General features: G+C 27.9%; 7 protein-coding genes across 8 annotated transcripts; 4 read left to right on the plus strand and 3 right to left on the minus strand.

Annotated features, from left to right (window-relative positions):
- Nucleotides 1-114: 114 nt before the first annotated feature.
- Nucleotides 115-1,305, plus strand: OCT59_022441 (uncharacterized protein). Its single transcript, XM_025319241.2, has one exon. The coding sequence runs from the start codon at nucleotides 189-191 to the stop codon at nucleotides 1,071-1,073; it is 885 nt and encodes a 294-aa protein (XP_025174297.1). The 5' UTR covers nucleotides 115-188; the 3' UTR covers nucleotides 1,074-1,305.
- Nucleotides 1,303-2,158, minus strand: OCT59_022442 (uncharacterized protein). 2 transcript variants are annotated; one of them, XM_066144797.1, is made up of 4 exons: nucleotides 2,043-2,158; nucleotides 1,915-1,980; nucleotides 1,735-1,765; nucleotides 1,303-1,674 (listed from the first exon to the last, which is right to left on the minus strand). In XM_066144797.1, the coding sequence occupies exons 2-4, from the start codon at nucleotides 1,973-1,975 to the stop codon at nucleotides 1,317-1,319; spliced, it is 450 nt and encodes a 149-aa protein (XP_066006224.1). In that variant the 5' UTR covers nucleotides 1,976-1,980; nucleotides 2,043-2,158; the 3' UTR covers nucleotides 1,303-1,316. The 2 variants fall into 2 exon arrangements, with proteins under 2 accessions (XP_066006224.1, XP_025174298.1); XM_025326808.2 differs by having other exon boundaries at nucleotides 1,735-1,845.
- A 1,143-nt stretch (nucleotides 2,159-3,301) lies between these two features.
- OCT59_022443 (uncharacterized protein) lies at nucleotides 3,302-5,628 on the plus strand (the record flags this gene model as incomplete). The annotated part of the gene is made up of 11 exons (XM_066144798.1): nucleotides 3,302-3,507; nucleotides 3,583-3,692; nucleotides 3,768-3,823; nucleotides 3,913-4,005; nucleotides 4,087-4,161; nucleotides 4,227-4,331; nucleotides 4,407-4,496; nucleotides 4,574-4,726; nucleotides 4,813-4,980; nucleotides 5,045-5,245; nucleotides 5,315-5,628. The coding sequence occupies 11 exons, from the start codon at nucleotides 3,302-3,304 to the stop codon at nucleotides 5,435-5,437; spliced, it is 1,380 nt and encodes a 459-aa protein (XP_066006225.1). The 3' UTR covers nucleotides 5,438-5,628.
- OCT59_022444 (uncharacterized protein) lies at nucleotides 5,498-7,286 on the minus strand. The gene is made up of 9 exons (XM_025326809.2): nucleotides 7,154-7,286; nucleotides 6,956-7,068; nucleotides 6,788-6,872; nucleotides 6,652-6,708; nucleotides 6,457-6,570; nucleotides 6,122-6,373; nucleotides 5,925-6,064; nucleotides 5,750-5,862; nucleotides 5,498-5,683 (listed from the first exon to the last, which is right to left on the minus strand). Exons 1-9 carry the CDS (start codon nucleotides 7,250-7,252, stop codon nucleotides 5,661-5,663), a joined length of 996 nt encoding a protein of 331 aa, XP_025174300.1. The 5' UTR covers nucleotides 7,253-7,286; the 3' UTR covers nucleotides 5,498-5,660.
- Nucleotides 7,287-7,432: 146 nt separating this feature from the next.
- Nucleotides 7,433-12,086, plus strand: OCT59_022445 (Coatomer subunit beta'; the record flags this gene model as incomplete). The annotated part of the gene is made up of 23 exons (XM_025319242.2): nucleotides 7,433-7,435; nucleotides 7,530-7,550; nucleotides 7,637-7,753; nucleotides 7,878-7,914; nucleotides 7,987-8,216; nucleotides 8,305-8,790; nucleotides 8,852-8,951; nucleotides 9,040-9,139; nucleotides 9,213-9,323; nucleotides 9,393-9,591; nucleotides 9,749-9,915; nucleotides 9,997-10,104; nucleotides 10,167-10,224; nucleotides 10,308-10,458; nucleotides 10,528-10,688; nucleotides 10,765-10,876; nucleotides 10,960-11,092; nucleotides 11,172-11,292; nucleotides 11,370-11,472; nucleotides 11,538-11,653; nucleotides 11,735-11,783; nucleotides 11,863-11,891; nucleotides 11,976-12,086. The coding sequence occupies 23 exons, from the start codon at nucleotides 7,433-7,435 to the stop codon at nucleotides 12,084-12,086; spliced, it is 2,823 nt and encodes a 940-aa protein (XP_025174301.1).
- A 366-nt stretch (nucleotides 12,087-12,452) lies between these two features.
- On the minus strand, nucleotides 12,453-13,908 carry OCT59_022446 (uncharacterized protein; the record flags this gene model as incomplete). The annotated part of the gene is made up of 8 exons (XM_025319243.2): nucleotides 13,792-13,908; nucleotides 13,570-13,619; nucleotides 13,379-13,497; nucleotides 13,101-13,319; nucleotides 12,909-13,027; nucleotides 12,787-12,836; nucleotides 12,657-12,703; nucleotides 12,453-12,593 (listed from the first exon to the last, which is right to left on the minus strand). The coding sequence occupies exons 1-8, from the start codon at nucleotides 13,884-13,886 to the stop codon at nucleotides 12,453-12,455; spliced, it is 840 nt and encodes a 279-aa protein (XP_025174302.1). The 5' UTR covers nucleotides 13,887-13,908.
- Nucleotides 13,909-14,067: 159 nt separating this feature from the next.
- On the plus strand, nucleotides 14,068-16,142 carry OCT59_022447 (uncharacterized protein). Its single transcript, XM_025319244.2, has 5 exons — nucleotides 14,068-14,276; nucleotides 14,469-14,642; nucleotides 14,718-15,281; nucleotides 15,372-15,506; nucleotides 15,582-16,142. Exons 1-5 carry the CDS (start codon nucleotides 14,117-14,119, stop codon nucleotides 15,677-15,679), a joined length of 1,131 nt encoding a protein of 376 aa, XP_025174303.1. The 5' UTR covers nucleotides 14,068-14,116; the 3' UTR covers nucleotides 15,680-16,142.
- The last annotated feature ends 10,547 nt before the right edge of the window (nucleotides 16,143-26,689 follow it).

Consider the following 26,689-nt stretch of genomic DNA (forward strand, 5'->3'; position numbering starts at 1 on the left):
ACAACTCCTCGGATTTCACCTACTGCGCCATCAAGCTGACATACTTATGATCTAATTCACGTGTCGAGAACTTTTTTTCAATAAATTGCTCTGATCAACTTTACTTTTTTATCCGTTTTGTTTCAAAGTAATATAAATTTATATAAATTGACTTACAATCTGAGTTTTAAAAAAAAAATTATATAAACATGACAGAACCAGGAAAGGTTGAGAAAGCCGATAAAGAAAGTGATATCGAGTTTAAAACAGATAGTGTTTTTAGTGTTTTCGAATTTAAAATTCCAGAAAAAAATAATAGTATCTTATTTAAACGAAATCTAAAGTATCAAACGAAAAGACACTTTTATATTGGCTGTTTTTATGTTTTTACGGTTTTGGCTGGAACATTTTATGGGTCAAATAAACAAAAGTCTTTACCATCTTCTGAAACAAGTTGGTTTGACGTAACAAATAAGTCCAACTTAATTAATCTGTATATTGTTAAAAACGGTTGGTTTTGGACATCATTTATTTTTATAATATATGCTACACGTGTAATTCACGCAAATAACCCGTTACAAATTGCAAAATCCGTAATTCGTTGGATACTAGCAACGTTATATTGGTATATTATAACACAAAGATTCTTTGGTCCAAGTATCATAGATAGGATTTTTGTGTTTACTGGAGGGAGATGTGATAATTATCATTCTGAGACTCAAGTATTTGAAGCTTATGTCTGTAAAAAGGGTGGTGGACGTTGGACAGGTGGATATGATTTTAGTGGACATTGTTTTTTATTGATTCATGCTTCTCTTCTTCTTTGGGACGAAATAAGCGCTTTCACTTATCGACCAGAGAATTGGGAAATCGCCAAAGAAAAAAAAATACTTTCTTTCTTTTTTGTTCTTTTTCTTTTTCTTTGGTGGTTCATGTTAGTCATGACTGCTGTTTATTTTCACCATTTTTCCGAAAAATTGGCTGGTACTATATTCGGAGTTTTATATTGGATATTTATGTATTATGTACGAGCTAATTGGATGATTTGCTTGATGCCACACGATTTAAAGGATCTGGAAGAATACGAATTATAATTTTGTTTAATATTTAGATAAACTTATCAACTATACTTATAAAAGCTGATCCAAATACAAGAATATTTTCTTAGAGATATTGTTTTTTTTAATGTTTAATTTAATCAGTTGAATTTATTTTATTTTTATGTGGTCGGTCACTTTTTGTAACCTACTATATAGATTACTATAAGTCAAAAATGTAATTTAAATAAATATAAGATCGGAACCATGACGTCATGTGATTATTTTTATATTGATATCTTAACTAAGAAAGGAATGTTCTCTTTTATTAACAAACTCTTTGATTGCAGATAAAAATAGTTCGTATGTCATTCCATCAGGTACATAAACAAAGTGTACACCTAATTTGTAGTTGACTTCTTTATTTCTCATTTCATCGTCAAAGAAAATCATTTCGTCATACGGAATTCCAGTTATTGCATGTAGAGAACTAAAGTGGTTTACTTTTGAGCTAGGGTATATTTCACTATAATCAATAACGTCGGCTAATGTATTATAATTGATAACTTTAGATGATGATCCATTAGTTACGGATAATTTAATTGATTCTTCGTCTTCATTCTCAGGGAAAGGCATAATAGACAAGACTTTCCGTGCCCTAATTTTGCAAATTCAAGGTAAATCAAATGAAATGTTATGAAACTTATAAGACGCATACCATTCTGGTTCTTGAGTTCTTGATGCGACAGCTATGTAAGTTTGTGGACAGTTTTTAACGGTTCGGAGAATTTTTGGAACATCAGGATATAATCTAATTACATTTCCATACCTATGGCAAACAAATTTAATTAAAATAATGAAACAAATCACACTATGAATTGATTTTAAACGTTCGTACTTATCTTTAACACGATAAGGTTTGGAAGGATCAGCTTCAAAAGGAGGGCCAGGGCATGCATCGATCCTGAAATTTTAGAACTAATTTATTAATTTTCATATGGGTATTTTTCGCGCTTTAATACGAACCATAAAGGCCAGAGAGTATAATCAATATCGAATACAAATAAAGAAGGCAAATGGTTGTTATTCGATAGTTCTTTAAGCATATCCATTGAAAAGAATTTTTAGTAGAGATATACAACGTGACACATCATTGTGATTGTGATTACAACTTAAATCGGCAGAATGCATGTGATAATTTTGGGTTTCAAAATTCGGTTACTCTTTTTTTTTTCCTTAGGCGATCTATCATTTCATGTCGCTAATACTTTGCTGATATAGTTCGATTAAAGAATTGTTCGAGAAGATATCATTTTCTTCTCCTTCACAAAACCAAAGCCTTATTTGCTCGTGATATTTTTTCTGCTATAAAAGATTCAGTACAAATATACTTTGGCGATTATGGTGTTGGATGTATTGCAGCTTCCATTAGTGGTATTCGAATTTTTTCGGTAACTTTTAGCAAACTACCTTTTTTTACGAATTTAATAAATATTATCCGTCATATATTTGTCTCCGTTCACAAATATTGGTGTACTTAGAATATCAAGAGAACATTATCATATCATTTGGGGTGCAATGACTTATATTACACAAATAGACGAGACGTGTATTACATACATTAGGTGGTATTATTGAGATCTATAAAGACCTTTTTTTTAAAAAAATTAAATAAATAAAATGAAAAAACAAGCCAATTGTCTGCTGAATTACGCGGTAAAAAATTATGTAATATTTTTTTTTATTATTATAATTAATTTTGATTTGAACATTGATGAATTATTTGAAATCAAATTATGGTTATGAAAATTTTTTAGAAATAATGTGGGGTTAGCTTTAATTTGTTTGTGATTTAGATAACATTAGATTAGTGCAAGAGTTGACAAGGTTTGCAAAGGCAAAATGAATTAATGGCTTGATCCAATTTAATTCTACTTCTAGTTTTTAGAAAAAAAATACATACAATTTAGGCCAGAACTATAAATTTTTTGGTCAAATTATAAATATAACAGATTCTGGTTATGTTTTTAATGTATTGCCAAGAGCCAAATCGGCATTATTTTAATAATAAATTTTGGAGCTTAATGATTTACATAAACAGGGTTAATATAATTATATAGAATATGATTTAATATGAATACCGTATACAAATTAATAAGTTATCAAAAGAAAGAATGATTCAACTGGTCAATCAGAGTTCTATCACGTGAATCTGAAGAATTTAAATCAACTCCAAAAATACGTTTAGTACATAAACTTTATAGTTTTCTAACAGTTCTATAAAAATGCCCAACCAAAACCTTCCTGCAAATGTAGATGAACTTCTTCAGTTCATTTCTATGAATGTGAACAGTGATGGCTATGATAAGCAACTAGCACCGGTCTTGAAACAAATTCCACCGCAATACTACTTGCAGTCTACTAGCGATAATAGAGACCCTTTAGATCTTTTGGATCAAACCATTTTCAGTTTACCCTACACTTACTTCCTGTAGGTTATTAAGACTTAAACGATTTTCTTGTTTTAAGCTTGCAGAACGCTCACGAAAAATTTTTGTTGTTTTAGTGCCGCGCGATGTCAAGCGGATAGACCAAACACTGCGCGTTTAATTCAATATATTCTTCAATTTTTGACGGTATTTGACGCGAATCAAGTTCGACTAATACCCGATAAGTGTAAGTATTACTTATAAGTCACATACTTATACAATATTAATTAAATCTTATGTATGTTAACTTTTTACTCGTTAGTCCTGCAAGTTGCTCAAGGGTTGTGTAGATTAGCTACCCTTTATGGAAACGGAAACGTAAGAAAGTAATCGTAATCGCAAAGCATAATTGAATAATTCATAGTATAATTTACTCAGAACTATGGTTCTAATTTGCATTGTCTTAGAGTGTCATCGCCATTAAGCCACTCGCGAATGCTATTCAGAGATATGCTCTTACCCCAAATCATCTCACGAATTTACACCAAATGTTTGTTAAGGTAATCAAATATTTTATACCTATTATTAATTGTCTTTACTAGTTTATTTCTAAAATCTTTTATCGCGTACTTATCAATTAGGAATGTTTGTTATTGAAATGTTATAAGCAAGCACTTCCAATATTGCAAAACGATATTACTGAAATAGACGTACAGGTGAACAACTTGAGAATTACATTATATAATAATTTTTGTAGTTACTTATTGTTTAGAATTTCTAGAGTACGGCGATTTCCTATACCGATCATTTGCTATATCATTATTATGGCGCGATGATTTATATAGGATTAAAGAATTACGAACGTGCCCTTTATTTCTTAAAACTGGTGAGATAGTTTTCTGGGTTATTAAGTTTTTAATATATAATTTTTTTCTAGCTGATTTGGCTTTTTTTTACTAAGGTGATATCAGCACCAGCGAATGTAACTAGTCAAATTCAAATCGAAGCTTATAAAAAGTTTACCTTAGTATCGCTTCTCCTGCATGGAAAGGTTAGATTAATATATGCTTGGTGATATTTAAATGAGGAACAATAACCATTTGTTGTTTTTTTTTTGAATGATATCAGATCGCTCAACTTCCTAAATATACTGCTAATGTAGTTTTTCGTTCAGTGAAAAATCAATGTCAAGCTTATCAAGACTATGCATCTGCATTTGAGAGCTTAAACGTAAAGCGACTGCGGAATGAATTCAATAAATGGACCGATGCCTTTAGAAAGGTGGAGTTTTTTTAAATAAAAAAATGAATTTAAATTTGTATTAAATAGTTTTTTTTTTTTTTGAAATGTGTTTACTTTCACGATAGGATAAGAATCTTGGTTTAGCAAAACAAACTCTTGATGCTATTTATCGACGAAACATTCAACAATTGACACAAACTTATTTGACATTGTCATTAGCTGATATTGCGGATGCAGTGGGTTTAGAAGGACATGATGCACCGAAAATGGCCGAGAGTTATGTCCTGCGAATGGTATTTATTATATTTACTTTTCGTTATATTTAAAAGTATATTGTCTTATCATCTGTTATAATAGATCGAATCTCGCGAGATATTTGCTACCATTAGTCACTCTCACCAGAACGGAATGGTATCCTTTCACGATAATCCTGATCGTTATGATACCTCACTAACAATTACTCAGCTCGAAGAACAAATAAACAAAGCTACTACCGTGAGCGAACGTGTCATTAAAACTGATAGGATTGTGGGATGTAGTAAAGAATATCTTCAAAAGGTGAGAATATTATATTATTATTTTTGTTACTATTAATATATTAAATAACATATAACTTTGTATCTTTAGAGCCAACATATACTTGCTGGAGGTGCAATTCCGGGTGGACTCGGTCCTGGTGATGATCCTGATTTCTTAGGAGGTGGTGGTGGTTATGAGAATTTCATTGATGATGGAAAATATTTTAGCTAAAAAATGGATGTTTTCACTAATCTATATACTTATGTTAAGTTACGTGGCATTATTAGATATTAATTAAATTTATTACATGAATTATGTAAGTATGTATGATTTAGCATCCATGCTGTGAAATTCTTTCATAATTATAAATTAATAAAAAAAAAAGGAAACTTTACAGAATGATTGAAGTGATAATAAATATTAATAATGGCAAATGGTAATGATAAATATAAATTTAGCCTTTACGCATACGATTACCTAATTTGTAAAATAAATATTAATATTTACATAAAATATGAAATATACTAAAAAAGTTAGTTTTACCCGATCCATAGGGATGAGAGTCTTTGAATTCATCCCATTCTCGTGCTTTGAGCGTCTCTTCATCTATAGCACGCTCATCGTTATCATCGATTTCCTTCTTTTCTGGTATTTGCCTGAAAGAACATTATTATAAATAAACTATTTACATCTTATATAAGATATCTTTACTTCTTACCCTCCTCCGCTAATGATATTGCCTCGTGCAGCTTCTTGCTCAAGATATTCGTCAATAGTCATTGTTGGAAGACGCCAGCCTGGTCTAAAGACTTGTTCTCGAATGGTTTCGCGATTCGTGATAACAAATGGTCGAAGTGGCTACATAGAAAATAAAGATTAATCTATTTTTTATACATATGAATGAATAAATCTTACCTTTCCATCTTTCGATAATAAGGGACCAGTATCTCTAGAAATGGTTTCGACCTTATTGTCATCCAACAAAGGACTGGGCCCAGATTGTTCACGAGTTTTTCGCATTTGATCAAGTAATTCAAGCTCTTGTTTAATTGAAATTAATTGTTCAATAGATTTTTGTATGAACAAATCAATAAGAGTCAAGGTATGTTCGCGACTAATATCTTCTTTGTCATTATCTTCAAAAGATAACAACGTTTGTTGTAAAGTCTATTCCAATTAACGTAACAATTCCAAATGAGTTAGCCAATTAACTAAGCAAAGATGATAGCGAAATGTAGTAGATAGATTACCTCTAACTTCATTTTAGTCTCTTTCTCTCTTTTGTAACGCGCGATCTTTTCTTCACGCCTCTTAGCGGTATCCTTTTTAACTTCATTTGTTTGTATTTCAATAAATTTTCTATCCTTCAAATTATTAAATAAACGAATTATATGCTAACCAGTAAGACAAACTCAATTTAAAACAAGCTAATTTAAAAAACTAACCTCCTCTTTTAGTATTTCATGTAATTCGACATTCCTTAAAAACTGTTCAAAATATAACTTATAGACAGAAAAAAATATCGAAAACGATTGTTATGACGCGATTCATTTATAAGATATTTAGAAAATGAATACAAACTTTTGCCTCATTTAGTGTTTGCATTCGATCATTGTCAGTTAATTTAGTTGTAAGATCGCCAAGATAGGCTTCCACCAAAAGAAATCTACATAATCATATCGCGTGAGTATAAGTCAGTCTAAATCGCAAAAAATTTATCCTGCGGTTCTCTCTTTTTTTTAACTTGACCTTAAATCACTAGTATTAATATCTTCTACAGTTTCATTTGCACTAAAAATTTTTAATTTATCCACTAGTTCTACACATTTTCTAAAATGTGAAATTGCACTTTTAACATCTTGCTAATTATCCCCAATCGGGAAATAAACTTGTTTTAATATCTTTTTTTTGAAGCAATTAAAAAAATAACACTAATTAAATAAATACTTGATATAACTGGTCAGACGAAGCAAGTTCTGTATTCTCAATACTTTTATAAAGTTCTTGTCCCACGCGAAATTCTCCTGATAACGAATTTTCTGCCATTTAACATAAATTTCGCGTTCAGAATTAAAATTGACAAAAATTGCATCAATTTATAGATCTGCTGCCTATGATAATCATTGAACATAATTAAATTTCTGCCAAAATTATCATTTAACCTAAATTTTTTTTTTGGATCAAATAATTGATTGAAAATTTTTTTTTCTTTGGAAAGATATCAGAATGGTGAGAAAACTGTACGATTTACTAAACGGTCTACGACTCTGGACCACCCTTTAAGAAACTAACTATTTTCTTTCATTGAATTGCTTCCGTTTAGGGAATGCGTCTGGAAATCAAGGTTTGTATATATTATATATACAATTTTTTTTTTTTATAAATTTAAATTGAAGTTATTTCGATCTAACTTTCGTTGACTTCAAATAGCGCAAATTGTTTGCCCGTTCAGATCGCGTAAAATGTGTAGATTTCCATCCGACAGAACCCTGGTTACTCGCAAGTTTGTATAACGGTAATGTGTACATTTGGAATTATGAGACACAGGTAAAAAGTTTCTTCTAAAAGAGAATCAAATTTAATTATATGACCAAAATTTAATTAATTTAATTTGAAAAATTATAAATGAATTTTTATGTGATTAACTCATTTTACATGTCAAAATATTTAGGCTTTGGTAAAAACTTTCGAAGTTACAGATGTTCCGGGTAACGTTAAAATAATTAAACATTATCAAACTTTATTCATGTACGATTAACATTTTATTAAAATTTTTTTAGTTCGTGCTGCTAAATTTATTGCTCGCAAGAATTGGCTAATTACTGGATCAGATGATATGCAAATACGTGTATTTAATTATAATACTCATGAGAAAGTTACAACATTTGAAGCTCATCCTGATTATATTCGATGTATTGCGGTACACCCTACTCAACCTTTTGTTTTAACCGGTTCAGATGATATGACTGTCAAATTATGGGATTGGGAAAAAGGATGGAAGAACATTCAGGTATCCCTTTAACTTTAATAGTTTTTTATCTTGATTTAAATTACGTAAATTACATATAAGTTCAATTTATCTCTTTGCAATTAAATAGATATTTGAAGGTCATACGCATTATGTCATGAATATAAATTTTAATCCCAAAGACTCGAATACTTTTGCTTCAGCTTGTTTAGATCGTACAATTAAAGTATGGTCTCTTGGTTCTGCAGTGGCGAATTTCACACTCGAAGGTCACGAAAAAGGAGTGAATTGGGTTGAATATTATCATGGTGGCGAAAAGCCATATCTAGTATCTGCTGCCGATGATAAACTTGTCAAGATTTGGGATTATCAAAATAAAACTTGTGTTCAAACTTTAGAAGGACATACTCAGAATGCTGCTTTTGCATGTTTTCACCCAGGATTACCCATTATTATTTCTGGTAGTGAAGATGGTACTGTTAAAATTTGGCATTCAAATACATATCGTCTGGAAAACACTTTGAATTATGGTTTAGAACGTGCTTGGACTATTGCCTACCAAAAAGGGAACAATAATGTCGCGTTTGGATATGATGAAGGAGCTGTTTGCGTCAAGGTTGAATATCATTAAAATTTCATTTGATTTCCATAGATCAATAACTGATTTGATATCATAGTTAGGACGTGAAGAACCAGCTGTTAGTATGGATAATTCTGGAAAAATAATTTGGGCAAAACATAACGAAATTCAAACAGCTAATATTAAGGCTGGACATGGTACGACGAAAACTTTTACTAGTATTTGAAAAGATATCTTCTTATTAAAAATTGTAAAAAAAAATTCTTTCAACTCTTTTAATAACAGACGATAATATTAAGGATGGTGATCGACTACCTTTACCCGTTAAAGATTTAGGCAGCTGTGAAATATACCCCCAAACATTGCAACATAGTCCCAATGGAAGGTATACGAAGATAAATTCCTTACTAAGAAAATATTAAAAAATAATACAAACCGTTCTTATCATCATTTAATAGATTCGTTGTTGTATGTGGTGATGGTGAATATATCATTTACACGGCACTTGCTTGGAGAAACAAAGGGTTTGGTAATGGTCTTGAATTTGTATGGGCTCTGGACTCAAACGAGTAAGTAAGTTTTCATATTAATGGATGGATCAAAGGATGAAATTGCTCATTTAACTTTATAAATTATAGATATGCTGTAAGAGAATCCACAACAAAAATCAAACTTTACAAAAACTTTAAGGAAAGGCCGAATTCTTTAAAATTGAATTTTACAGCTGAAGGAATTTATGGTGGAACCCTTTTAGGCGTAAAAAGTTCTAGTTTCTTAAATTTATATGATTGGGAAACATGTTCTGTTGTTAGAAGAATTGACGTTGTCCCAAAAAGCGTGAGTTTGTTTATTTTTATTACAGAAGCATAGTAATCATTCGTTTATTTTGTTTATTTTGATTCCCATTGAATTTAACGTAATATTATATTGGATTAATTATAGTTAAATAAGGAATATGATCAATTCTGATTTTTTTTCTGTGTTCGATTTGTAGGTACATTGGTCAGATATTGGTGATCTTGTAACCATAGCTTGTGAAGACACTTTCTATGTTTTACGATTTAACCGCCAAGCCTACACACAGTTCATAGAAAGTGGCGGGGAAGTCAGCGATGAAGGTGTTGAACAGGCATTCGAGTTTGTAACAGAAATTTCGGAGAGGTAAAATTAATTATTCTTATTTGATGTCTTTTCAAAAAATCCAACAATCTCGGACAAGCATAATTGTCTTTTTTTTTCTAGTATCAAAACGGGAACATGGGTTGGAGATTGTTTCATTTATACGAATGCTGTAAATCGATTGAATTATCTCGTTGGTGCTCAAACATTCACTATTAGTCACTTTGACACGTAAGTTCTATATTTTATCTTTCTTTATTTAAAAAAAACATTCTAAAATTAATCAATTATAGAAACATGTATTTATTGGGTTACATCCCAAAAGATAATCGTATATATTTGGCCGATAAGGTAACAAAATTTCAAACCCTGTTTGGCTTTATCCTAATCCTTAATCCCATTTAAACTCCTGTATGAATAAAAATTCATTATAGGATGTTAACGTATATAGCTATGCTCTTTCTTTGACCGTTATTGAATATCAAACTGCTATTCTTCGAAATGATCTTGAAACGGCAGAGCAGTTGTTGCCTACTGTACCTGCTGAACAACGGAATCGTATTGCGAGATTTTTAGAAAGCCAAGGTATTTTTAGCGAGAAATTAATGTCAAATTTAATGTTTTAAATTTTACTAAAACATTTGTTAATTATAGACCTTAAAGAACTTGCTCTCGAAGTTTCAACTGATATTGAACATAAATTCGAGCTTGCTGTCCAACTCAACAAACTTGATGTTGCTGTTGAAATTGCACGCGAAGCCGATACGGAAGCCAAGTGGAAGACTGTTGGAGATTCTGCTTTAAGCGATTGGAAGGTAATTGTTTAACCTGTATTAATTTTCATTCTTAGAGTCTATAACTCTCATTTATTCATATTATTTATTTAAATAGTTTTCTCTCGCTGAAGAATGTCTCAAAAAAGCCAAAGATTTGAGTGGGTTACTTTTGTTGTATACCTCGTCCGGTAATGCCAAAGGCATTAGAGAATTGGCTGAATCAGCTGGTATTTATTTTATAATAAACATAAAATATATATTTATTCACGTAATTAATATATTTTGTATTTGATATATGCGTAATCAAAAGCTACGGATGGCAAGAATAATGTTGCATTTGCATGTTATTTACAACTCGGCCAAGTGGAAGATTGTATAGAAATACTTATAAAAACTGATCGTATTCCGGAAGCAGCAATGTTTGCGCGAACTTATCTTCCAAGGTAAATATTATTTTTTTTTTTTTTAACATTAATTTTAATGTGATTAATAAAATCCACGGCAAATAAATTTATTTCACAGTCAGGTTCCAAAAATTGTTAAATTATGGAAAGAAAGTCTCGAGAAACAGAACAAAAAAAAGGCAGCTGAAGCTCTTGCAGATCCAGCTGATTATGAAAATCTATTCCCAGATTTCAAGCATGTAAGTTTTTATGTTTTTTTTAAGGAAAACTTATTCAGTTCAATATATTAAACATGTTTTAAAATTACTTTATACAGGCACTAATTGCCGAGGAACTTTCAAAGAAAACTCGAAATATATCTATTCCGGCCACATCTTACGCAGAATATAAAGATTCGCTTGATCAAGATATTATTGCAGGTATGTGACAGAATGTTTTACTAGTTTATTGAATAATAAATTTATAAATCATTTATTCTATGTAGAAATAAAAGAAAAATATCCTGATGGAGTATTACCATCTAACTTATCTCCTTTACACAATCGTCTTGTGAACAGTATAACAGCTAAAAAAAACGTGAATGGCGATATGGATGATGAAGTATATCTCATTATTTTATAACTAACAAAATTATCTCATTATCATTTATTTATAAATTTTTTTTTTTAAAAAAAACAATAGGTATCAGTTGATGATGATCGTGATAATATGAGCCTCTTGAGTATGGAAGGTAAGTATATTCAAATTAAATTAATTTTCTATCGATGTCCAACTAATTTAATCTTCAATATTGTTGTTTCTAATCTTAGTAAACACAACAGGTACTGGGTCAGTTCGTGTAAGTATATTAAGTATATTAAATGTTACATATTATATATTAGCTTGCAAGCAGTTTATGCAAATCTTTTTATTTATTAATTAGGGAGATGTTGATTTTGATGACGCTGCATCATTCGCAACATCTGAACATGAGCGTCCTAGTGAAAATTTAGTTTCTGAAGAAAAGGAATTGGAAGAGTTAGTCCAATCTTGATTAAACATGAATTCATTAAGAATTAACTAACAATGTAAATTAAATTATACTTTTTTTTTGGATTTATTGGATAATAATTTAATTATTTTATATGAATTCTGAGATTAAATTTTTCAGTAATTATCATAATGAAAGTGACAAATAGAGAAAATAAACCCAAATGAAATTAGATTATTTTTTGTTGTATAAAAAAAAAAAATTTTCAATAAAAAAACTTACAGTACTATTATTTGCAACACTCTAAATACTACATTTCATATTACTAACGTTGGATCTTGTCATAATTGATACTTATAAATAATCTCACTAATGGTAAATTTTTTGATGGTATAAGTAGATGGAACTTGTCATAGCTAAAATAATATTCTAAAAAACATCTCTAGTTGGTTCTCTGCCATTAATAGGAACATCATTTGAATGTAATCCCATTTGAATTGATGAAATTTTTTCTAACAATTTCTTAAATGCATTCATAACAATGTCTTCAGGTTTCATAGAACCAATTGTCTGGAATAAAAAATAAATAAGTCAAATATACATAAATCATTAATTGAATTTTTAACCACTAACCTCGATTTCAAAATAAAATCTATTTGGTTTTGCAGTAAAATCAAAAACTAGAAAAAGAAAAAATAAATGTCATTATATAAACCAATAATGTAGATATTTAATAAAAATTTAAAGAGAAAATGCCAATTACTTTCATCATCTAAAGGAGGAAAATCATCATTAGCATTTTTACTTTGTGGCCTATAATATTAATAATTTTAGTAAATAATAATAACAACTCTACATTTAATTAATCATTTAAATAACTATTACCATTCTTTTTTTTCATCTTCCTCTATCCAATAATGTGTATGCCTAAGTTTATTAAAAGGATCGTATTCAAAAGCAACCGCAGCACAAGGACTCCACTTAGCATGTTCCTTCGCCACTCCCTAGAAAAAGGACATTCGTGAAATTCTTTCTTTCTTTTTTTTTTTGTATTATAGTAAAATTAAATATATAAACCTTCTTAGCAATACATTTAACTTTAATTTCTTGACCTTTGCGAAGTTTTGCAATTAAAATACCCGCATCTTTTGGTCCCTCAGTGATCGGTGTAAACCGAGGATCGTGACTGACAAGATCTTTACTAGTCACATCTTTCGTTGTATCTTCTTCAGTGCATTTAACGTGTAAGTTTAACTCCACACTACATTCTTTACATGCTCCACTACAATTACAATCCTTAAAAGGATATGTAAGCATTGAACTAAATAAAATTAAATATCGATCATAACACATACTCGAGGATATTTGATTTTATCCGCTTCTGTACTATCCAATGGTATTAATCCTAATCGATGTGCAATAAACTCGTCAGCCAAAACGGACGTATTAAGATCGAATTGGACCATATCAATTGCTAACAAATATATAAGTATAATAAGAATAAAGTTGAATTTATTAAAACATCAATTTAATGGAACTTACATACCTATAGTTGCAACTTCTGATATCATTATACGTCTAAGAGCATTTGCCATACTAATGTAAAAAGAATAAAAATTATTTCAGTTTATTTTTCGTAAGAAACATTGAAATCGCCCATAATATATTGATGAACGCCTTCTATATTTTTTTTGATTATTGACGATGGAAGCACAGAGATAAACTTGTATTAATCCCATAATAAATAAAAGAAAATATCTTATAATACCTCAAATCTGTGTTTGTAAGTATAAATCTTATCCGTTCCCCAGTTAGCTCTTGAATTCTGATTTCTGGTTTATTCGCAGGACTAAACAGATCCATTTTTTATCTTAATAAAAAAGTTCACGCGATTAATTCAGCTCTGTAAACTATTTATAGGAAGCTTTGTGTAACGGCCGAGCAGCCAAGTATCTCGGCTTAGGAAAAACGTCATAATTAAAAATTGTGAACGAGGCGCAGTCGAGAAATATATAAAAATCAGAAATATCGTTCTAGTAGTCTTGAAAAACTAAAAAAAAAAACGAAATATATTTATTCATCACAAAAATAAAATGCCAGGACCACCACCACCTCCCCCACCACCACCACCACCTTCAGCTTCCGCTCCTCCACCTCCCCCAGCTGGCAGAAATGCTTTGCTTGATGATATTCAGAAAGGAAAAAGGTTGAAAAAGACTGTTACAAACGATCGTTCTGCACCTGTTGTAGAGGGTAATTAAAGATCATTTTTGGTGCAGCTTGGCCCTTTATTAAACTTTGATAGATCATTCAATTCGAAATAAAATTATTTAGTTTTTAAGACCTTACAGGGAAAAGCTGGTTGCAGTACGAGAAAATAATTTGATACCAATTTTTACCCGTGAACAATTAATTTGAAACATTATTTTTAATTAAATCACACAGGGAAAAAAACGTCGGTTAGTTCTACAGGTGGCGGTCGAGCTCGTTCGTCTAGTGCGTCGGGAGGATCTAACAATGTTACTGCCGCTGTCCCTGGTATGGGTGGTTTATTTGTAGGTGGCATGCCGAAATTGAAGAGTCGTGGCGGTATTGATACTGGAAGAGAAAAGAATAATAGTAAGTACTTTCATTTTCATATTGCATGATATTAACCAAATGCATTAACTATTTAAAATAATCATATTTTATTAGATCTAGCAGCACCGCCCCCCTTACCAGGTGGCCGTCCAAGAGCTCCAAGCGATGGAAATCAAACATCTTCTGCGGTTTCTATACCACAGTCAAAAGTTGAAGCTCCCCAATATCCATCAAGAAATACAATGCCAAAAAGTATTGGTAAAACTATAAGTCCAGAAACACCACCGCCACCTCTACCAAACCGAACAACGCCTAATGTACCACCATTGCCTTCACGCACAAAGACGAGCGCAGTGCCACCACAAATACCAACCCGTACACAGACGTCTAATACAACTTCTTCAGCTCCTCCTTTGCCTTCACGGAATTCCAAGGCACTACCACCGACAAATAAAAAGGCTCCCCCTCCACCACCAAATAAACCATCATCACTTTCAAATAAAGTAGCTCCTCCCCCTCCGGTTCGACCTTCATCTACTGTACAACGATCACAATCGCCTCCACCTCAACCACTTCGTTCTCGTTCTCCGAATCCGGGTAAACTAAGACCTGCTTCCTCGGCAGTATTACCCAACGTTGAAATGAATCACAGGGCACTTAGTCCATCAAGATCTATATGTATGTAGTAATTGAAGCGATTTATAAATTAAATCATTATTTTTCTTTATTAATGTTGTTTTCCCCTTTTTTAAAAAAAAAATTAATTAGCCACATCTTTTACACCGAAAGAGCCACCAACTACAGAGGGACGTTGGGCGTTTCGTCCATCATCCGATTTCCCACCTCCACGACCTTTTACAAAATCAACTAGAGAATATCCTTCCGGAGCTTCTAATGGAAGTTGTATGTATATAAATATTTTTTTTTGCTGTGGAAAATTTTATACATTATTAATATTTAAATTTATCACACAAATAGCGATTCCTCTAGATTTATCATCATTAACTCCGCAGCGTGCACCTCCTCCTCCACCACTTGGAGCATTTGGAGGAGGAAGAGTTAACGGGAGGCGGTGAAAATTGAGTTACTTATAATAAATTATTAAATTATTTTGGACAATTATTTTCTTAATTTATACCAGATTTATTCAGTACATTAAATTGAATAAGATAGAGGTTGATTTTGGAGAGGGAAAATATTGAGTTTGCGCGTTAGAGTAATTAGTGTGTGAACTTTAAATTCATATCAAGATGAATGATTTTATATTAAAAAAGAGATGATAATTTAAAAAGCCAATCTATGGAATATATAATTATTCAGTATTTTGAGCACTAGTGGATATCTATTTACTTTTCGTATTCTTATTAATGTTGGCCTTTCTATCTTTATATCAAAGAAATAATAGTCATTATCATTATTGATTTCATTTATACTTTGTTGCATATATTTTACAAAATACTCAGATTTTTGTATTATACCTCAAACAAAAAAAAACAATAAATAAATAAATACATAATTTTAATTGTTAGATATAACTAGAAAAGTTCAAATATTATATTATAAAAGCAGAAATGAAAAAATAGAATTAAATATAATTGATTATTATTTAATGGATTTTATTTATTTATTTTTTATTTTTAATTGCTATTAAATAGTTATTAAATGAAAAAATAGAAATATTAGTTCCATTTTATAATTTAATTATTAAGACTTAAATGATTAATAGAATAATTTAATATTGGATGTTTATAAAAATATTGTTTTAAATATCTAACTGTTATAATTAATTAATATAGTAAAATATATGTACAGTTAAAGCTTATTATAGTGAACTTTCAGTTCTAACCATTTTTGCTTCTTTATAGTGAACTTTATATTAATACAATAAAAAGTTTTTTTTTAACAAAAGTATTTAATTTTTAATTCAAAATCTTAAGAATTTCCAATTCTGTATATATTTACATCAATAAATTATTTATAATTTCTTTATTTAATAATAGTTCTATTGGTATTTCATAATATAATCTTATAAATTTAATTCCTTATACAAATAATTTTATTGTTATTATTCAATTATCAATAATAGAGTGATCCTAATTTTATGTTAAGTAATCTGTGAACAATATACTTAATGATTTCATATAATATTTACTATAATAAATATAAATTTATAATATATATTCTATATAAAATTTTTAAAAAATTTACTATCTAATATTGAAATTTATTAGTAAGTTAACTATAATAAATAATATTTATTAATAAATAAACTGAAGAAATAAAAAAAGTTCACTATAAATCACTATAAAGATAGTAGTTGACTGTACTTAAAATTATATTACCCAATATAATATACAGTAAAAATAAAAAATAAAAAGATATAATAAAAATAATATAATAAAATAAAATAAATTATATACAATTAGATCTATTTATAATTACTATTTTTTATCATGACGAGTCACCTTTGATCTCAAGGTGACAGGTCAGTCTTTTCCTTTAGGAGGGGCAGTATATTGATAATGTTTAAAACTAATTTAGAATACTTTATTTTATTTTATTTTTGTAAATATATTGTATTACTTTAACATAATTATCAATAAACATGATCGCACCTTTACATAGAAAAAAAAAATTTATAATTACTATTTTAAATTATTATTAATAAATAAATATTAAATAAATATAATTATAGTATAAATAAAAATTTCATCAATATGGTATAGACCGAAAGGAGAGGATTTCCTCTAAGAAAGGATGTCTTCAAAGTGCATTTACTCTCCTAGCCTAAGTCTTTTACTGATAGTGTACACATGGTTACTCTATCATGAGTTAGCAGATGTGATTTAGTTTTTAGTGTTTAATTAGGATTTTTGACCTGTTCTATGTATATTGTATTAAAACTTGTCTTTTCAAAATCTTAATAAAGAATTATATACACTGCAGCAAAAAAAAATAAAAATTTTATCAATACTAGCTAATAATTTTTTATTATATAATAATATATACTTATAATATTATTGTATAATTACAATTTATCATATATACTATTTAGACAAAAGTAGCAAAACTTTATGTTTTATTAATTACTTAAAAATATATATAATACTAAGTAGATTAAGTAAGTTTAAAATTTTAACCATTATTAATAAAATTAATATTTAATTGATCAGCTACTATTCTTAATATATACCTTAATAATACTGAAAAATTCACCTATAAATTTTTATTTTCAGAATTTTTTAGAAAAACTAAAGCTATTTTTTATTAAAAATTTATAAAAAAAAGTTAACCTAAGCATTAAAATATATCAGTTTATATATTAAAACATTTAGAAAGTTACTTATAATTATTTACAATCTGAAATAATCTGACAATTTTGGACTTTACATTTTTAAATCTACTAACAAACTTTACTAAAATAAATACTAAAAATTACAAATTACTGATAGTTATACTGTATAAAAAGCATAATATATACGATAAGTTTAATAAAACTCTATTTGACTGGATTTGCATCCTTGTTAAATAAACTTTTACTATAGCATTAAAAGACTTTGCCAGTACTTTTTACAGGAAAATACAGAATACCAATTAAATAAGTTTCTGAAGCAGCTGAAATAAATTTTATAATAGACAAAGAATATGCCAATACTTTAAAGATTATATCAGATACAAAAATTTCTTCAATACTAACATATCAATTGACTTTAGTAATACCTTCTACAATAGAATCATCTATACCACAAGTTATTATTAAATCCAAATATTCATAAAAAAAGAAAACAAAATGCTAAAAAAGTAATATTTGCCAATTATATGACAAATAAAATATTACTTGAACTTATACTCATATAACTTAAATTGAATTAAATTGAATTTGCACTCAAATCAGAAATTTTTTAATTCAAGTCAGAACTGAAATTATATAATTAATAATATCAGCTGAACCCTATTTGTCAGTATTATATATTTCAATCTGAATAAAATTATGGATAATTTTTGGCTTGCATTTTAACATTGATTTAAATTAATTTGAGTCAAAAAATTCTTAACTTGTTTTATTTAAGTTGATTTATCCTAATTTAAGTCTAAGCTTTAATTACAAGTGTAGAAGGAATAATTTTACATAACGAACTGGAATTTATAATAAGTAGTAAATCAGAAAAAAAATTTAAATTAATTAAAGTTACTGAAGAAAAGGCAGCATATATAATTACAAAATATTAACTAATAGAATCAGCACTTGTTAATGTATATTAATGATATCCTAATATACAATATTCTTTTAATCTGAAAGAATTCAAAACTATTGCAATACCTTCATTTTAAAAGTTAATTATTTCTTTAAAAATTATATAACAAAAAAATATATAATTATTTAAGTTAAATTTGAAATGAATTAGTAATGCAAACTTTTATAAAGACAGTAAACTCGATAATCTCAGAAAATATTCATAGAGTCCTACGATCATTACATCGACTATAAGGCCCTTGGCTAAGAAAACATATTTCACATATGTTTACCTGTATAGCATAATAGATCATTCAACAGTGCACGCATGGGGTATTTTAATAATATGATGAGCGGTTTATAAATTAATAATATTAGTTTAATTAGGTAGTTTAGTAATTTTATTATATATTACTTTAATTATTTTAATAAATTTATAAATGTGCTGCGATTTTTTTTTTAAAAAAAAAGAAAATATTCTTGTTAAGTGGTTTTTAGTCACAACATCAGGAAATTTGTTTAGGCGTAATTTAGTATAATATTTCAGAGGTGGTGTAAAATTTTGAAATATTACACTAAAAACATAATATTACAAAAGTTTATACTCTTAAATTTGAATAATTATAGTAATTTAATAATATCTCACTATTTACTAATCCAATCAAAACAATCTATAGCTCATTGGAATCAGTTTATCATATCATGATAAATCGAATAATAGTAAAATTACATCTCTACAGTTGATAGAACACTTTATAGTATGCAATAAAGTTTTAAATTAATAGAAAGTCATTTATCAAATGTAAAGATGCGATTTTACTACCATTCAATTCGTCTTGATAAGCTGATTCCAATAAGCTATAGATTATCTTGATTGGATCAGTAGATAGCAAAATATTATTAAATTACTATAATTATTTAAATTTAAGAGCGTAAACTTTTGTAATATTACGTTTTTAGTGTAATATTTCAAAATTTTACACCACCTCCAAAATATTATACTTAAATTATGCCTAAACAAATTTTCTAATAAAGTCTTTTTATAAAAGAAAAAAAAAAATTTTAAACCATATTGTATAATATATTTAATTCAATTACAACTGGCTTTTTATTTTCCAATAACAAGTTCTATTTCTTTCCTCAAATACAATATTCAATATTATTATTAGGAAATATAAGATTATATTCTACTTTAAAAAATATAAAGATCTTAATAATTTTATTGGTAGAAAGTTTAAAATTAAAAACAAATTCTTCAATTAATACTATTACATTTCTCTAAAATTTCATAAAAAAAAAGCCAAATGAAAAAGCAAAAAGCAAGACTAATTCTTTTAACTTTAAAAAATTTCCCAAAAAAAACTTAATTACTATAAGTACTAATAAAATTCTATTTACTTATAAAATAAGTTACCTCTAGATCTAAGGAAAATTTTATTTACTATTAAAATAGGTTATCCTATGGCCTAAAGTAAGATTTACATATAAAACTCTTTAAAAATCCTACTATAAAAAGAAATTTTATGTTATATTGTTATGATTTTTTTTCTTTTTAATTAATTAACCAATAGAATTTAAGTAAATCTTGAAGTAAGGTTTTATATAAAAGTAAAATTTTTACCAGTAATATATTTTAATAATAGGTGAAGTTATATAAAATTTTTTGCAGATCCTAAATAAAAAAAAAAATTTTATATTAGACATAACTAAAGCTCCGCATGAGCCAGCTTGAACGAAGCCATCAGTCTGGCTCGGATCAGCTCAAAAAAAAAAATTCTGGCCTGAGCCAGAATAAGCCGAAACCATAAAAATTTCATCGAAAATTTAAAGTGAGCCGAGCCGAGCCGTGATTTTCATAGCTCGAGCTAAGCCAGGCTCGAGCTTTATCTTCAGAAAAATGTTTCGCAACGTTTTTTTATTAAAAAATTAAAAAAAACGTTGCGAAACGTTTTTTTCTAAAATAATATTGTGAAAAAACGTTTTCACAACGTTTTTTTATTAAAGAACTTAAAAAAACGTTGCGAAACATTTTTTTCTAATATAATATTGTGAAAAAAATGTTTTCGCAATGTTTTTTTACTAAAGAATTTAAAAAAACGTTGCGAAAATGTTTTTTTCTAAAATAATATAGTGAAAAACGTTTTCGCAACGTTTTTTACTAAAAGAATTAAAAAAACGTTGCGAAACATTTTTTTCCAATATAATATGTAAAAAACGCTTTTGCAACGCTTTTTTATTAAAGAACTTAAAAAACGTTGCTAAACATTTTTTTCTAATATAATATAATGAAAAAACGCTTTCACAACGTTTTTTATTGCAAAGCAACTTAAAAAAACGCAGAAACGCTTTTTTCTAATATAATATAGTGAAAAAATGTTTTGCAACGCTTTTTTATTAAAGAATTTAAAAAACGCTATAAACGTTTTTTCTAAAATAATATAGTGAAAAACGCGCAACGCTTTTTTACTAAAGAATTAAAAAACGCTATAAACGCTTTTTTCCAATATAATATGTGAAAAAACGCTTTTGCAACATTTTTTTATTAAAGAACTTAAAAAACGCTGTAAACGCTTTTTTCTAATATAATAGAGTGAAAAAACGCCAAGCAACGCTTTTTTATTAAAGAATTTAGAAAAACGCTAGTAAACGCTTTTTTCTAATATTAGATAATGAAAAAACGTTTTTGCAACGCTTTTTTACTAAAGAATTTAAAAAACGTTGCAAAAGCGTTTTTTCTAAAATAATATAGTGAAAAACGTTTTGCTTTCAACGTTTTTTACTAAAGAATTAAAAAAAATGTTGTGAAAGCGTTTTTTTTAATATAATATTATACAAAAAAGCGTTTTAAAATAAGCGTTTTTTGTATGATAACTCAAGCCAGCTCGAGCTTTTGAGCCGAAGCATTACTGGCAGGCTTTTGAGCAGCCTATCACCGGCTGAGCTCTTGCTGGTCATGATTACGAGCCAATTTAATCGTGCTCAGTTCTCGTATTCGAATTAAAACCGCTCGAACATTGAAGTTCGCAGAGCAAAACATACTTGGGACTTTAGTTATAAGATCAGTAAACCTCATGGTGAAGTTTCTGGATCAGCAAATGTTTTCAGTTTTATCAAATTACTCTAACAAAATGTTCAGAGCTTAAATCTTTTGGTTGATTTTATGGTAGAAATTTCACCGAATGAGTCGGGTCGGTCGAGTTAATTGATGGCAAACAGCCCGAAATTTTTCAGGTCAGGTCAGGTCAGGTCAGGTTATATCAGGTTGTCTGTTTGACCTGATCTGACCTGAAATCTGAAAAATTTCAGGACTATTTTTATTAAAGTATTGAAAAAAAACGGTACAAAACTTTTTTTTTTAATATAATATTATGAAAAAAAATGTTTTTGCAACGTTTTTTATTAAAATATTGAAAAAAAATATTGCAAAACGTTTTTTTTAAATGTTTTTGCAACGTTATTATTGAAATATAAAAAAAAAAAATGTTACGAAACATTTTTTTAATATAATATTATAAAAAAACGTTTTCGCAACGTTTTTTCTCGAAATATTGCGATTCAACATTTTTATATTAAAATCAATATAAAAAAGTGAATCGCAATACTGCAACTCACTTTTATTATATAAAATCAATATAAAAAAGTGAATCACAATACTGCAACTCACTTTTATTATATAGTAGAATCAATAGTTTCAGGTCATCAGGTCAATCAGGTCAGGTCAATCTTCATACCTGACCTGAATTTTTTTTAAAAATCTCATATCTGACCTGAATTTCAGGTCAGGTCAGGTCAGGTTACCTGAATTTGGCTGACCTGTTCGGAGCTCTATTTTATGGCATTTCAAAGACAACTGGTTCAAAGCAATCACCTTCTTCAATGATCATCAAACCTATGTAAATTTTTTAAATATTTATTTTAGTATTATGTAATTTTTATTTAGATTTAGTGGTATAAGTAGAAGTATTTTTTTGCTTGCGTGAAAAAAATATAAATATATATAGCAAAGTTGCAATTTTTTTCTTAATATCTATGAATTTTTGATCATGTAATTAACTTCACAAATAGCTTCAAATTGTAGGTTATAATATAATTCCTGAACTTTTGCTCAGATATCTTGAAAAGCACAAGATCGTTATTTTTTTCATTTTTTAAAATTTCTTAAATCTTAAATGTATTCTTGTTCCTATAAGAAGAGATAAAGTTCAGCACTTGCACTGTATTACTAGTGAGCATTATCGAATTGCTGTAATAGAGGGTGCAATTTTAGACATAATATTATGTTTTGTTCAGTGCAAAAATTATTAATTACAATATATGTACAATTAAATAATTTTTATAAATATGGAACTTAGTATGTAAAATATGTTTTGTACTATACATATAGCCGAAACCTTTATAAAGCTGGATAAGGTTTTGGACTTTTAGTAATTTAATTATAATAAATTATTAAAAGCTATTCAGAAATCCATCTGAAACTCCAAAAACTTTATATTATAGTTTCAGCTGGATGTAGAGATTAATTTTTATCATTTTTTAACTTAATTTTCGATGAAAAAAGACATGGCCGAAAATTACGTGAAAAGGTTTCAGCTACAAGTATATTTTGTACACTGTTTAAAACTCTCACAAAAAATGCTGAAGGTTTTGTGTAATAAAACTGTCAAGTAAAAGTATTTTTCATATTTTATTTATTAAAAGAAACAGGTTATCACTTAGTAACGTGATTTTAATGTCTTATCAATCAGTGATTAAATTTCTTTTACTATATATATATCCAATCAAATTTATATATTTATTTATATAAAATTTTTTGACTAATAAAAAAAAAGTCTAATCGCTGACCAAAATATTAAATGATTGGGATGAAACCCATTTTTTTAGTTGTGTTACCTTACATTCATTATTATAATTTTTTTTCTTTTTAGCTAATTAATTAATAGAATTTAAAAAAAAAGTAAAATAAAAATTATTAGTAAAGGGCCAATTTTCTACAGTGACTTTTATTATAAGTAAATGCTAATTGAATTTCAGTATATACGCCAATATACTCATAGTGCCAAATCTCTCACATGTATAGTATCACGCCAGAAAAATTTAAATAGAATTGTATAGTACCTGGGGGGATATTTTACAATTATCTCATAATCCAGTAATCAGATTTGAGCCATCATTTTTTTTGTTTGATAGCTCTCATTGAGCTCTTCAAAATAAAAAAAATAATCGTTTAAATTGGACTGGTAGATCGTGAGATATTCACAAAAAACAGAATTTTTAGACTTTGTTTAGTATCTGGGGGTACAGTGTCAAACCCCCAATTTTTGCAAGATACCCGGAGTACTGTGACCCGCTATATACGGTATATATAAATAAGATAACAAATACAAATCAAAGAAAAATAAAACTACAAGATCAAAAATACCAATCTAAATAAAAAGAAGAGGGATTTATAATTTTTAAACGAAAACTTTACCAAAAAGTAATAAAACTAAAAGAGATACTAAAGTAATAATTGATTATATAAAAAGTCAAATTCTTTATTTTTATTTATTTTTATTTGTAATTATAAATAAAAATTTAGTTTCTTTCAGAAATTTTTTTATTTATTAATTCATTTTTCTTTTAGAGTTTTTTGTTATTAAAAACTACTAACATCTTTTTTTTGGCTATTATTTACCTTATAAAATTTATAATTTAAATTTAAGAATACCAAACTGCTTAAGTTTACCCTTTTTTATTTAATTAATTTACATAAATTCAAAAAAGTTAAGTAATACCAAATCTCTAGCTTAGATAACCAATATTCCAGTACTTTCAGCTTTTTCAAAAGAAAACCAAGCTGAAATTCCAGGAAAAAAAAAACTAAAACAAAAAGAAAAGTCATAATTCTCAGAAAATTTCAAAAAGAAAAACTAAGTAAAGAAGTTAATAAATAGCAAGTTTTCATTTATCATACCAACATCTTAAATATTAACTGATAATAAAAAAAAAGTCTGCTTCCTAAGTAGTTGTCTCTACTTCAACTTATACTTTGTATAAAACTTTTGCAATGCTTTCAAAAAGTAAAAAATCAATAGGAAAATTCTACAAGTGCAATATTCAAAGTTAAGCCATTTAGTATATAACTGTTATAACTTTTGGAATACTGTAAGAGCTGGAGTTTCACAGAAGTAAAAAACTTTTTGGTGAAAAGCATTTCAGTTAGATATTTTTTTCAAAACTAGAAGTTTTAGGTCCATATGAATTTTAAAAAAATCCCCTTGAAATCTTTAAACATATTAAAAGCACATTACTATTACTCAGGTGAGAAAAACTAAAGCTTTTTCTTTAACAACTTCTACTAGGAAAATGGTTAGATGATCAGTAGGTGAAATCTCACAAAATTTTAAAAACAATACAATATAGATTAACTTTATTTAAAAAAATTTTATTATTTCGCAAGAATGTACAATAAGTTATTAATAATAAATCAATTTTCTTTTTTTTATATTTAATTATGTAAATACAAATCAAACCAAAAAAAATCCATTATAATTAATTTTTTTTCTAATATCTAAAAAATTTTCTAATAATAAAATATTACTGGTTTGATTTTCAATATTATATTTAGCTATATTGTTGATAAATTTAATAAAATTTAATATAACAAAAACTATAAAAATGTCACAATCCAAAGAAATGATGAAAATAACCAGAATTATAATTTTGACTAGAATTATTTTTTAATTGCTACCATTTACACAATTATATAATCACACCTAAATACTGTACAAAATTGTAGGTGTTGAAGCAGAACTCCAGGCTATTAGAATTGGGTCAGTGAATTAAATTGAATGCTTAGCTACTGAGAGTAAGATTTTGGATTTGTGTAAAATTCAAAAAATTTATGAAAGGCAAGACTTTTAATTTGTGTAATTTCAAAGAGAAATTTTACTTTGTTAGACGCTTATTTTAATACAAATTAGAATATTATATGTATTATTTTTGTCCATAAAGAAGTCATTAAAAGATAATTTATAAGTTTAGAATATTTTTAGCATTAAAAAACTCTATTGAAATAAAACAAATTAATAATTAGTCTCCCCTAACCTACATGCTAATAATACTCGTTAGGCTGATCATTACGCAATTACACTATTCCTCAACTACCCTAGGGTATAGTAGCTCATTGTTCTACTATATTCATACGTAATGATAAGGGTGGTTAGGCTGATCATTATGCAATTACACATTCTCAACCATCTTAGGATATAACTCCTTTAAATAGATTAGGAGTTTAGCAATTGTATTTAGCACGTAATGATTTCTTCAATATAGAAGATTAACCCGGTTCAGGAGACTTAAAGTATGTCATGATTGTCATGTGATTGTGATTTCATTTATAATTCTGGGCAAATTTTATAATTCCGACCTATATTATATGTAATTTTGAGGTACGCACCGTGCGACCGTGCGTATGTACATCCTACCAGGTATGCAATAGCGTTAAACTTAACACCGGCCGTTAATATCGTACACATAATGCGCTCGTGTATTTTTTTTTTTGAAATTCGGAGGAGTTATGTTAAACAATTAAGCTTATTCGCAAACCTGTCCTATTAAAGCAAGAAAATAAAAAATTTAAAGAGCGGGGGAAAAAAAATTTAGAAATTTTCAATTTCTAGATATTTTATACTAATTGTAATCATGGAATTTTCTAATTATGCATGTAATAAAAAATAGGTTAAATAAGTTTAGACCTGAAATTAGAAAATTACCAAATAAGATCACATTATAAATATTACATTTGAATAACATTTGAATGTTTAATTCCTGTTCGCTTTGTTTGGATTTTTGCAGTAGGCATAACCGAATA

The sequence above is a fragment of the Rhizophagus irregularis genome, chromosome 31 (genome assembly GCF_026210795.1).
Source record: "Rhizophagus irregularis chromosome 31, complete sequence".
In the NCBI taxonomy this organism is placed as follows: Eukaryota; Fungi; Glomeromycota; class Glomeromycetes; order Glomerales; family Glomeraceae; genus Rhizophagus; species Rhizophagus irregularis.

Excerpts from the sequence above, each read along its gene's own strand:
- OCT59_022441 (XM_025319241.2), top strand. The coding sequence starts at position 189 with ATGACAGAACCAGGAAAGGTTGAGAAAGCCGATAAAGAAAGTGATATC.
- OCT59_022442 (XM_025326808.2), bottom strand. The coding sequence starts at position 2,128 with ATGGATATGCTTAAAGAACTATCGAATAACAACCATTTGCCTTCTTTA. Across the intron at positions 1,981-2,042 it reads TATACTCTCTGGCCTTTATG|GATCGATGCATGCCCTGGCC; the intron begins GTTCGTATTAAA and ends CTAAAATTTCAG. Across the intron at positions 1,846-1,914 it reads CCTTATCGTGTTAAAGATAA|GTATGGAAATGTAATTAGAT; the intron begins GTACGAACGTTT and ends TGTTTGCCATAG.
- OCT59_022444 (XM_025326809.2), bottom strand. The coding sequence starts at position 7,252 with ATGGCAGAAAATTCGTTATCAGGAGAATTTCGCGTGGGACAAGAACTT. Across the intron at positions 6,873-6,955 it reads ATTAATACTAGTGATTTAAG|ATTTCTTTTGGTGGAAGCCT; the intron begins GTCAAGTTAAAA and ends ATGATTATGTAG. Across the intron at positions 5,863-5,924 it reads AATATCATTAGCGGAGGAGG|GCAAATACCAGAAAAGAAGG; the intron begins GTAAGAAGTAAA and ends ATGTTCTTTCAG.
- OCT59_022447 (XM_025319244.2), top strand. The coding sequence starts at position 14,117 with ATGCCAGGACCACCACCACCTCCCCCACCACCACCACCACCTTCAGCT. Across the intron at positions 14,277-14,468 it reads TTCTGCACCTGTTGTAGAGG|GGAAAAAAACGTCGGTTAGT; the intron begins GTAATTAAAGAT and ends TAAATCACACAG. Across the intron at positions 14,643-14,717 it reads TGGAAGAGAAAAGAATAATA|ATCTAGCAGCACCGCCCCCC; the intron begins GTAAGTACTTTC and ends ATATTTTATTAG.